At 40.9% G+C, this 11,468-nt stretch overlaps 1 protein-coding gene across 3 annotated transcripts in view; it reads left to right on the plus strand.

Annotated features, from left to right (window-relative positions):
- Positions 1 to 11,468, plus strand: part of LOC144682184 (calcium-transporting ATPase type 2C member 2-like) — a 70,760-nt gene that overhangs the window by 47,866 nt on the left and 11,426 nt on the right. For all 3 annotated transcript variants that reach the window (XM_078544568.1, XM_078544569.1, XM_078544570.1), the window contains exons 12-21: positions 2,916 to 3,040; positions 3,434 to 3,531; positions 4,191 to 4,292; positions 5,590 to 5,679; positions 7,677 to 7,778; positions 7,866 to 8,022; positions 8,426 to 8,596; positions 10,464 to 10,561; positions 10,880 to 10,930; positions 11,179 to 11,345. In XM_078544568.1, the coding sequence (XP_078400694.1) occupies positions 2,916 to 3,040; positions 3,434 to 3,531; positions 4,191 to 4,292; positions 5,590 to 5,679; positions 7,677 to 7,778; positions 7,866 to 8,022; positions 8,426 to 8,596; positions 10,464 to 10,561; positions 10,880 to 10,930; positions 11,179 to 11,345 (1,161 nt within the window). The remainder of the gene's footprint in view (positions 1 to 2,915; positions 3,041 to 3,433; positions 3,532 to 4,190; positions 4,293 to 5,589; positions 5,680 to 7,676; positions 7,779 to 7,865; positions 8,023 to 8,425; positions 8,597 to 10,463; positions 10,562 to 10,879; positions 10,931 to 11,178; positions 11,346 to 11,468) is intronic.

Consider the following 11,468-nt stretch of genomic DNA (forward strand, 5'->3'; position numbering starts at 1 on the left):
TGATGATTTTCATCCGTAATTATACAGCACAAGAATTCCTCTCAATGTATTGTTCACTCTTTTCCTTAGAATGTCAACTCCATTGGTGGTAATGGGTAGACTTTCCTTTACTAGAAACTGATTTAGTATTCTTTCCTGACATGTGGGGCAGAATTTTACACTAGGTTGGCAGATGGGCCCCACCAGCTCGGCGGCGGGCGGGCAGCCAAACTCCGCCGGAGAAGCAGGCCCCGCCGCCATTTTAAGTGGGCGGGCCAATTAAGGCCCACCCAGCGGTCTGCCGGCCGGGAAGCGCTATGCGCTTCCTGTGGCAGGGGGGAGGGGGGTGGGGGGAGGGATTCCCTAACTGTCAAAGTGCGCTCTTTCGCACATGCGCCCAAAAGAGCACACTGCTCCCTGAGGCTAAGTGCTGTCTCAGGGAGATCACTGACAGTGCTTCAAAGTGTCAAAATAGAAAAAAAAATTTTAAATTAACATGTCCCCCTCTTGTGACAATGTCACACGAGATGGGACATGTTAATAAGTATCACATAAAGTTTATTTAAGATTTTTAAAACGGACATGAAACCTCATCCCACCGGTGGATGAGGTTTCATGTTTTATCAGAAGCCCACTGCGGCTCCTGGCCTGTCCACCAACCTTAAGGTTGGACGGGCAGGGCCTTTAATTGCCTTAATTATCCTGTCAATGGCCTCAATTGGCTGATTTCGCTGTCCGCCCGACTTCCTGAATATTTAAATGTGGCGGGATGATGTTGGGGGTTCCTCCTGACGTCATCCCGCGTCATTTTCCCGTCGGCGAGCGGGCCCCGCCCCCAAATCGCCGACGGGAAAATTCAGGCCGTGGAATTGGAATGGTCAGTAGTGATTATTTAAGAGTCTTTAGTGTATAGAATCAGAGGGATAAAAAGGCAAATAGTATGATTTTAATTATTGACCAGGACCTAACATAATGGAAGTTAGGAGCTAACCTATACTGGTAAAAATAATTCTTTTAAGGGATCTAGGCCATGGATTGGTTGAACATCAGAGGACCAAACTGTAGACATATCTTTACATGGCCTCACTAAACAACTTTTGGTTACCTACACTGCTCATGGAATGTTGGAACACATTAGTTTTGGAACTGTAAGTTGTTGCAAATCGTTTGGCAGCCGTGTTCTCTTCTTTTGTGAAGTTCACCAAAAATGGGGTATTTGTATGGGATTCAAGGGGACACAAAACTCCATCATGGAGTTGTTGGTAACTTGGGTATTTCCTTTTCTTTCTAAATGCAGTGTTCAATGTCACTCCGAAATTTCAGAACTATTGACTAGTTACCTTCTTTGCTAAGCAGTTAGCTTTTGGTTAGCTTGTAGAAAAGGGTGCAATCATAACAAAGGGTATTTAATAATTTGCTGTGGCTTACAGGAGCTGTGTTATGAGTGATCAGACTAAAGTGACCATTCACAAGAATGATAATTGCTTAGCACAAAAGATGAGATTGGAAATATCTGATTGACCCCATCATTTGGGCCAGGATCTTTAGTTCGGCGAGCGGGGGGGGCAGGGCCTTAAGGTTGGTGGGCAGGCCGGGAGCCCTGGCGGGCTTCAGAAAAAGCATGAAGCCTCGTCCATGGGTGGGATGAGGTTTCATCAGGGTTTTCAAAAATGTTATAGATGTTTGATTTAAAGTGATGAACATGTCCCAACTCATGTGATAGTGTCACATGAGGGGACATGTCAGGGAAATTTTGTTTGTGCACCTTTACCACTTTTAAATTTGGCGCCGATCTCCCTGAGGCAGCACTTAGCCTCAGGGAGATTTGTGCGCTCTGTCGCGCACACGCGCGAAAGAGCCCACTCTCGGCTGAGGGAATCCCCGCTCACACAGGGAGCGCATAGCACTTCCTGGCGGACGTCACGCTGGGGGGGCCTTAATTGGCCCGCCCATGTAAAACATAAGTAAGGGACCTCTCAAAGCTGTACTTGCAAAGCTTTTGAATACTCCCAAGAGGTTTTAAGGGTAGATTATAATACAACATGTTGTGATACTAAGAGATGCAGCAGGATCCATGGATTGTATTTTGAGCCAAGGGCATGGAAGTTGTCAGATAATTAGCTTAAATAGTTTGCCTGTAGTTAGTAAAAGCCTAACGTCATTCATAATCGAAAAGGATTCCTCTGGTGGGTGCTAGTGACCGATATGTAGGGATATAAGTGCACTGAAGAAAAGGCAAGCTAGTCACCGAGTTGTATTCACAGAGATATAAATTACAAATTAAAAGAAGTTGTAGTTTTTCTGTATTGCCTGGTGTAACGTATATGGTATTGGTTACTACACCATGAGAAGGATGTTATTGCTGTTGAGAGGATGCAAAGTGAAACAACAAAGTAGCTTGGGGAAAGATCAAAGTAGTTGTGTTTGTTCTATTTTGGAAAGGAGGATTTTTAATAAACTGAATAGAAATTTTGTAAACGATAAAGGAGATGGATAAAATTTCAATTAAATCGTTCACATTTATGCAAGTAACTATACTGAGTTAAATAGATCTGGTAATTTATCAGTTAAAACCAGGGAAAGAAATTAGCATGAAAGCTGACAGATTTTGTAAAAACCTATCCGATTTACTAAATCTCCTTTTGAAGAAAGGAACCTGATATCCCTACCGATGAAGCCAATATGTGTCTCTATGACCACATAATGTGTTGGAAAGCAACTAGACACTGGCAATAAATGCTACCCAGCTGGTGTTGGCCAAATTGTGAAAACAAAAAAAAAAGAATTGTTGGCCAAATTGATTTTCCCTGTTTCCACCATTTTCTACGGTTCCTACTTCTGATTGCTATTCGGTGACCCCCTGCCGTAAAATGCATGCATGCACTTTGGACAGGATCAGTCTTAGCTGTAACATGGCTTCTTGTTTTTGTTAATAGCCTGGCGGTTGCAGCTATTCCAGAAGGCCTACCAATTGTTGTAACGGTAACATTAGCACTAGGTGTAATTAGAATGTCAAAGAAGAGAGTCATAATAAAGAAACTTCCTGTTGTAGAAACATTAGGTAAGTCAACAAAATTAATTTACTTTATTTAATTTTAAGTAACTAAATGTAATATTGTGGGCATATTTTTCTTTGGAATGATTTGATTTGTTTGACACCCGTCTAAAAAAAATCATCTAGAGGATCTATTCGGCAAGTTGCAGCCGAGTCGACTAGTTAAAAAATACATATCTTTTATATGTTTGTATTGTTCAACAGAAATTGTAAATTAAATTTCTACTTTTCGTTCATCTTGATTTGTACAAACCTTTTCACATGGGAATGGCCAAGATAGAAATGGAACCCTGTCTTACTAACTTAATTTCTGAACTATTTCTTGAATGTAGTTTATGGAGAGAATTAAGTACTGTTTCTAATGCAATGTAATTACCAGTTATGCTTTTTAAATAATAGGTTGTTGTAATGTCATCTGTTCCGATAAGACTGGCACCTTAACAGCCAATGAGATGACTGTGACACGATTGGTTACATCAGATGGAATACATGCAGAGGTGGGTATTAAAATACCTTGCAATCTAGTCTTGATAAGGGTTTTACAGTTTATTGTTACACAATGTTTGGAAGAAGTTTATCACAATTTGGCCACATATCAAACTTTGGAGTCAAATAGCTCCTGTTAATGGGCATGGGGATTACAATGTGTGATTAACTCATACCCATTACTTCCAGTGCGTGCAGTGTGAAAAAGTTGTGCTACCTGTTTATTTACATGATTAAACCACGCCACCAGCACTGCATGAGTTCATACCAGCTTGTACTATTTTAAAGTCAGCCTGAACTACTTAAAGCCAACCTACAGTTCTGAAAGGGCAGGTGCATTTTGACAGGAATAAATGCTGGAAGTCATTTTAAAGTGAGTTTGACCTGGGAATGCCAGTTTCTCCAAGTCCTTGGTATGGGACGTGGATAGGAGGGGAGAGGCCTTCTAGGGCCAGAGCTGCTCGAGGTCATCCTTCATGGTCCCTCACTGAAAGTCAGCAGCCTTCCACCAATCATAATGCAGCCAGCACTGTGTATAAGTATTCAGCACTTCTTATTGAAAGAGAGTTGATTAGCAGGCTTAAGTATAAACATTTGAGTAATGGCTGAATCTAATTTATTTATATTTTGGCTTGTGAAAATTTTAAAATTAAATTTTCATTTATTACAGGTAACTGGTACAGGATACAATGGAAATGGCAATGTATATTTATCACCCAGTGGAGAAATTGTAAAGGAATTCTCCAATGTGTCTGTAGGAAAACTGGTTGAAGTGAGTTAATTTTATTTCATTCTCAGAATGTGGGCGTTGCTGGCATGGTCAGCATTTATTGTCCATCCCTAGTTGGCCTTGAAGATGGTGGTAAGCATTCTTCTTGAACTGCTGCTGTCCATCTGGAGCAGGCATCCTCACAACTGCTGCCATGATGTCACGGACAGTCAATCTCACCTTGCCTCTGAAATTCAGCTTGTGTCCATTTTTGGAGCAAGGCTGTAATGAGGTTTCAAGCCAAGTGCCACTGGTGGAACCCAAAGTGTTCATTTAGTGTGCAGCTTATTGGTGAGTGTCACTTAGTAGAGTAATAAGCCAAAGAACTGGGTGAGTTCTAGAAGCCAGCAAGGGATGATCAAAAAAAAAAATCAAGAGGGAGAAAATGGAGTATGAGGGTAAACTAACAAGAAATGTAAAAACAGATTGCAATAGCTTCTACAAGTATGTAAAAATAATGAGAGTAGCAAAACTCAACATGGGTCCCTTAGGGGCTTGGACAGTCAAATGGATTTAAAAGTTAAATGGAGAATAAAATGGCAGAGATGACTAACAAATATTTTTTATCTGTCTTCACAGTAGAAGACACAAAAACATACCAAAATTGGGGAACCAAGGGTATAATGGAAGTGAAAAACATAAAGTAATTGATGTTAGTAAAGAAAAAAGTACTAGAGAAGTTAATGCAACTAAAAGCTCCCTTGTACCTGGTGGTCTACATCCTAGATTTCTAAATGGTGGCTACAAAGATAGTGGATGCTTTTGTTGTCACCTTCCAGAATCCAGGGAATTTTGGAATGGTCACAGCGTATTGGAAGATAGCAAATATAACTCGGCTATTCAAGAAAGGTGGGAGAAAGAGAATTGGAAACGACAAGCCAATTAGCGTGACATTAGTCGTCACAAAAATGGCTGAAACCCATTATTAAGGAAGTGGTAGCAGGGCACTTGGAAAATCATAATTAGACTCAGCAGAGTCAACCTGATTTATGAAAGGGAAATGATGTTTGACAAATCTATTAGAATTTTTCGCCCATGTAACCATCAGTTAAAGGGGCAAACGGTGGAAGTAGAGTGTTTGGATTTTCAAAAGGCACTTGATAAGCTGCCCCACAAAAAATTGTTGCGCAAGATGAGGGCTGGTGTTTGGGGTAATACATTATCATAGGTAGAGGAATAGTTAAGAGCAGAAAATAGAGTAGGAATAAATGGGTCTTTTTCAAGTTGGAGGATTGTTACTGGTAAAGTGCCACAAGGATTTAGTGCTGGGACCTCATGTTTATAATTTGCTTGCTTGTAGGCTGGATGTTTATGTAATAATGCTGTCATCAGAGAAGACACATTAGTGGGACAGCCAACAGAAGGTGCCTTAATTGCTCTTGCAATGAAGGTAAATACTGAATAAATAATAATTTTGATATTTTAAACCGTATGATAACTGGAGCATTGACAACAGGTTAAGTCAAGTATAGCTAACTGATCAGCATATCCTAAGGGTGAGATCTTCGCAAGGGAGGGCAACCTTTTGACAAAACATCTTTTAAAACTGCAGTTGAGTGATGCAAATCTCACCTGAAGAGCTGAGCACTTTCATTACAACTTAATTATTCAAACACGGCTGATGAACTAAGAAATAGTCAGGAGTAATCCAACACCCCCCTCACCCCCAAAGAACAGGCGAATTGTGTTGGGTGAGAATTGAAAACCTAATACCTTCAAATCTGTTATGAACCAGTCACCTCCAGTTTTCATGGAGGTGAAATGGGGGAACAGTTAACCAATCTGCTGTCAGGATGTAGATCAGTGGTAACAGCTTTTAAACAGCAGGCCTCCATTATAAATGAGCTATTTACTTTTCACCTATTTTAACAAGTGTCTTCCAGCAAATGAAATAAGGGGAAAAAGATCACATCCATTAGCTAACACATATGGGGCAGAATTTTGCCCTCAACGGGCGGGCCCAGGAGCAGCCGCCTCCGATAGGACCCCAACATGAGGCAGGATTCCTCCCCACCCCCCATCAGGAGGTATGTTGAAGTGCGGGTGCGCAAGAGGCGGGCCTCCAATCGGCGCCCCCTGACATGTCCCTCATGTGACACTGTCACACAAATTGGGACATGTCCATAACTTTTTTAAAAACTTTAATTAATTTTTAAAAAACCTACATGAGACCTCATCCCGCCCATTTTCTGAAGCCCGCCAGGACTCCTGGCCTGACCGCTAACCTTAAGGTCGGACAATGGCCTCAATTGGCCATTGACAGGTCGGCGGGCACTGATTTTGCTGCGCCCCCGCCTACCTGAAAATTTAAATGGGGCGGGGTGATGTTGGGAGTTCCGCCCGACATTACCGCGCGTTATTTTACGCGTCGGCAAGCGGGCCCCGCCCCCCCGCTGGGAAAATCCTGCCCATGGATTTCATGCTGGCCAATCAATGGCCAGTCAGCATGAAACACGTGCTGCAGCGCTCAGCGCTGCCGGGAGGAGGAGCGCGAGCACCAAAATGTGCGGGGGTAAAGCTGAAGATTTTTAACAATAAAAACAAAGATATTAAAAATAATGAAATCATGTCCCCTCACGTAACTTTGTCACATGAGCAGGGACATGTTAATTATGAATGTTCAAAGTTCTAAATTTTTTTTAAACCGCTGGTCGAAGCCTCATCCCGCCCCTGGGTGAGCTTTCGCCAAAAAATGCAAAGGCCGCTTAGCCTTTTCGCCCGCCCGCCAACCGAACGGGTGGACGGGCAGTGAAAAATTCGAGTCAGTTAGGTTCTGCAGGGCCTTAATAGGCCGCTTAGTTGATAGCAGGCGCGGCTCCAACTCCCGCCCACCGAGCGAAATATCATGCAAGTGCGTAATGACACCGGGTTGCTCGCCCGACGTCATTGCGCATCATCTTACACTCGCTTGGGTCGGGCCCACGCCCACCTGACAAGCATAATGTTCTGCCCATGGTATTGTTTGTGGTCCAGGAAAACCACCATTCTCTGTGCTCCTCCCCCAATCTCACCGGGATCCCTCCCTGCCTCCCTACATGTTCTCTGCTCCTCACCTGCATATTCGTGCCACAGGCTTTTCCACCTGTCTCAGACAGGCTGAGGGGTTGACAGGTTGGCTGAGACATCCAGAAGAAAAGCTTCCTGTTTAGCAAGCTATAAAATAATGAGCTTAATGGGAAAATAGTAAGATAAAAGTGATAATGCAAGAACCCAAGGAGAACCCATCTTAACAATCTTTTTCTTGTTGTCATTTCATGTTTTTGTATGAATATAATTTTCATTCTGATTCAGTGCAAATAGGTCTGAAGGAAAATTAATAGATCACTTGATTAAATTATTGAACAACTTTTGGTTTTAAAATCTGATGTCTTGCATTCTGAATTGAAGATGGACCTTGATCATGTTAAGCAGAGCTATACAAGGAAGAACGAATACCCATTTAGCTCAGAACAGAAATGGATGGCTGTTAAATGCGCCCACAAGAGTCGGGTAGGAACTACGGGGTGTGTAAGATATTTTCAGTTATTTAGATACATGTCTATGACGGCACTAACAGTTTTTATGTGACATTTAAAGGAAACTGAAGAAATTTACTTCATGAAGGGGGCATATGAGGGAGTTATTCAATACTGTAGCAATTATAGCAATGGCGGCATGCCCGTACCCCTCACACCACAGCAAATGGCAATATACGTCCAACAACAAGCAAAACTAGGAGCGGAGGGCCTACGTGGTAAGGTCTTGTGTTAAATTTCAAATAATGAATTTTCTAATGAAAAAATACATTTATTTTATCATGTCTTTTTAGTTCTAAAGCAATGTATACCATGAAAAAAGGATAAATATTGAATATTATTTTGTAAAATAATGTTTTTTACCATAACACTATTTTGTTACACAAGCGCCCCCTTTTTACAAAAGGTTAAAACTCTTTTCTCACATGTATACTAAGATCATACCTTTTCCAACAAAATGGGTGAACGCCAAGTCCTTCCTGTAAATAGAGGGATCCCAAGGTACCCTGCGCATTAACCCAGTACCTATTGGTCCCAAATCCGATGTTCATTATATATAATATATGTTCAATAAAGACAAAAATTGGTCTTAATGAGTATTTTCCTGTTTGCTTTTCCCAGTGCTCACAATAGCCGTGGGACAGGAATTAGGTGCACTTACCTTCTTGGGATTGATTGGCATTATTGATCCACCAAGAGCTGAAGTCAAGGGAGCAGTTCAATTGCTTCAAAATTCAGGAGTTGCTGTAAAAATGATCACTGGAGACTCCAAAGAAACGGCCATTTCTATAGGTAGAGTGAATTTTGGTACTCATTGTTTTGTGCGACAAACTGTTGGGGGCATTGTTTTTGTCTTTGGTTTTAATGCAGTTCTATTCTAGTTTTTGCTGTTCTAATGCAGAATCCTAAATAACTAACAATTTTCATGTGAAACTCTATTTGTGTAATATGTCACAATTCCAGGTGCAAACTCTACAAAAGATAAAAATTGTGTGTGAGCCAAATTTAAAGGATTTGGAACAATTAAAGAGAAGTTGATTTGGTGCTACGTCAGGTGCTTCTGAGGAGGGTTTTCCTCTGTGCCAGGCCACAGCACCATCCCATAGTTCAGTACTGCCACATGCTGTCCATTGCATTCCTTGCACATATTCAAACTCTGTTGTGCATGGTAGCTACTGGAGAAAGGTGTCAACCTCAAATAAATTGTCTTTTTATACAGTCCTATATTTACTAAAAAAAGACAAGGAGCTGGTTGTGCAGTAGGTTAACTAATGAAGGACAATTGAGTATTTTAATATAGGAGTGTATGAAAACTGTCTAATTATTCTATGGATTGATTGTGATTAAAGAAATTCTTTAATTTGAAAATTATAATGGCAGAAATCGAAGTTCATCGCTACCACAATTCAGTTCGCCATACAAGTCTGGCAAGGCTGTATTCCAACAATGGATCTTACAATTTCTGCCTGATCCTGTCTTGTTTACTGATGTAGGAAATGAACTGTGTAGTTACTGGATATTCTAGTATTCTGCACATTTCTGTGTCAATTTCTTTTCATCTGCCTTAGTAAACTTAAATTAGCAATAAATGATTTAAAACTAGAGTTGAGAAGAATTTCTTTAATCACGATCAATCCATAGAATAGTTTGTCAGACAAGGTCGCGAAGGCAGCAGCTGGGATAGTCAAACTGCAACTCAATGCTATAAGAGGAAATTTGGAGCTCTGGGGAAGGAGTTTCAGTGGACTGAATGGCCTTTCCTTGTCCTTGCCTGTACTTCTGTTAACTTGTCAATAATGGGTCATACATGGTTTGCTCTGAACTGCGTCTTTCTCTGGCTTTTTGTAATGGATGACTCGTTGGAAATTACATTCTCAACAGTAAATAACAACCGTGTTAATGTCTGATTTTTATTCCTAGCATTAGCAGCAGTGATGACAAGGTATGGGGCTACCAAACCACCGTTTGGTTTCTGTTTCTTTCTTGGGATCCAAGATACTGGTGCTACACCTTCACTGGATGTGACTTTAGGTTTCATTATTTGTTTCAGTGGGTGGGTGTGTTTGTATCTTTGTACCACGATTTACAAAGTTATTTTTGGACAGTAAATTACAAAAAAAAAAATCATATTTTAAGAATGCTTTTCAAATATAATAGCCCAAGGCATGCGCCCTGATGTCATTGCGCTGTCTCACAATGTTTCCTTTGGCGGACGTGTGCTGGAGTCGGCATCCACGAGCAGGATGAGGTTTTCTAAAGCTTTTATGAATTAAATATAAAATTTTCCTGAAAAATAAAAAACATGTCCCATCTCATGTGACACAGTCACATGAGGGGACTTGTTTCATGAAATTTTTTATTGATTTTACTTATTATTTTCAAAAGCGCTTCAATCTCCCTGAGGCAGCCCCGACCCTCCCTCCTCCCCCTGCCCGCACAGGTAGTGCTGAGCGCTACCACTCGCGTATTATGCTGGGCGGGCCTTAATTGGCCCGCCCGCATAAAATGGCGGCGCACACCCGACTGCAGGCGGCGGTCGGGCTCCTGACCCACTCCCGCCAAGCCTGCCCGACAAAGGAAAAATTATGCCCCAAATTATGAAACACAACCTGAAAGTATGGCAGTGGATAATCTTTTCCAAATGTATGTGCACATTCAGGAAGAAGCATAGACCTTTATAATGATGATATGGAGGTTATGTCAGGGGAGCAGCTGGAGCAATTAGATGATGAGGATCTTTCCCTCATGGTAATGAAGGTAGGATTCCAGCTATTCAAAGCATGAACTAAATTCCTCTTCTACGAAATAACTTAAAAGCACTTTCCAAATATGTACTTATGAGTTACGTTCCTCTTTAATATATTTATTCAACCACGTACTATTTGTATGATTCTGAACGTTTAGCATAAAATCATTGTGGCTGTTGAGTCCTTGTATTCATGTTCTTGTTATACATTTTAAAATAGAACAGTAAATGTTCCGCAAAGCAGTGCTTTAACGTTAAGATTATCTATATACGATGTACTTATTTTTCTTTTTTTTCCCTTTTTTATTGTCCTTACCCTCCTCTTTCAGGTGGCTATATTCTTTAGAACGAGTCCAAAGCACAAACAGAAAATAATAAAGGTATAACTTTTTTTAAACTTGCATAATAAACCTGAAAGTATCAATCCCTTTTCCTTAGCATTATCCATAGATTTACCACATTTGTGGAATATGACTAAAACGTTGTAATGGTAAATGGAAGTGACTGCTAATGGAAATTATTTTAGATGCCTCTCAGCTAATTTTAAGCAGCAGTTTAAATAATTTTTATATATTGGTTAATTACTAAACTATGCAGTTCAGCACCTCTTTTAATTGTTGCTGTATAGGCCCTTCAGAGCAATAATACCGTGGTAGGGATGACTGGAGATGGTGTGAATGATGCTGTTGCTCTCAAGTCTGCTGATATTGGTATTGCCATGAAAGGAACGGGAACTGATGTCAGTAAAGAAGCAGCAGGCATGATTCTGGTGGATGATAACTTTACATCTATTTTGTGAGTAACTTCAATTGGTGCTGTTTAAGGATTTATCTTTTCTTTTTAAACAGCAAGTTAGTAATAATATATTGGCCCATAACTTCCGCACTTCCCAGCATCAGATTTGGGGGGGGTGCCCAA

Source organism: Cetorhinus maximus, chromosome 6 (assembly GCF_964194155.1).
Source record: "Cetorhinus maximus chromosome 6, sCetMax3.hap1.1, whole genome shotgun sequence".
NCBI lineage: Eukaryota > Metazoa > Chordata > Chondrichthyes > Lamniformes > Cetorhinidae > Cetorhinus > Cetorhinus maximus.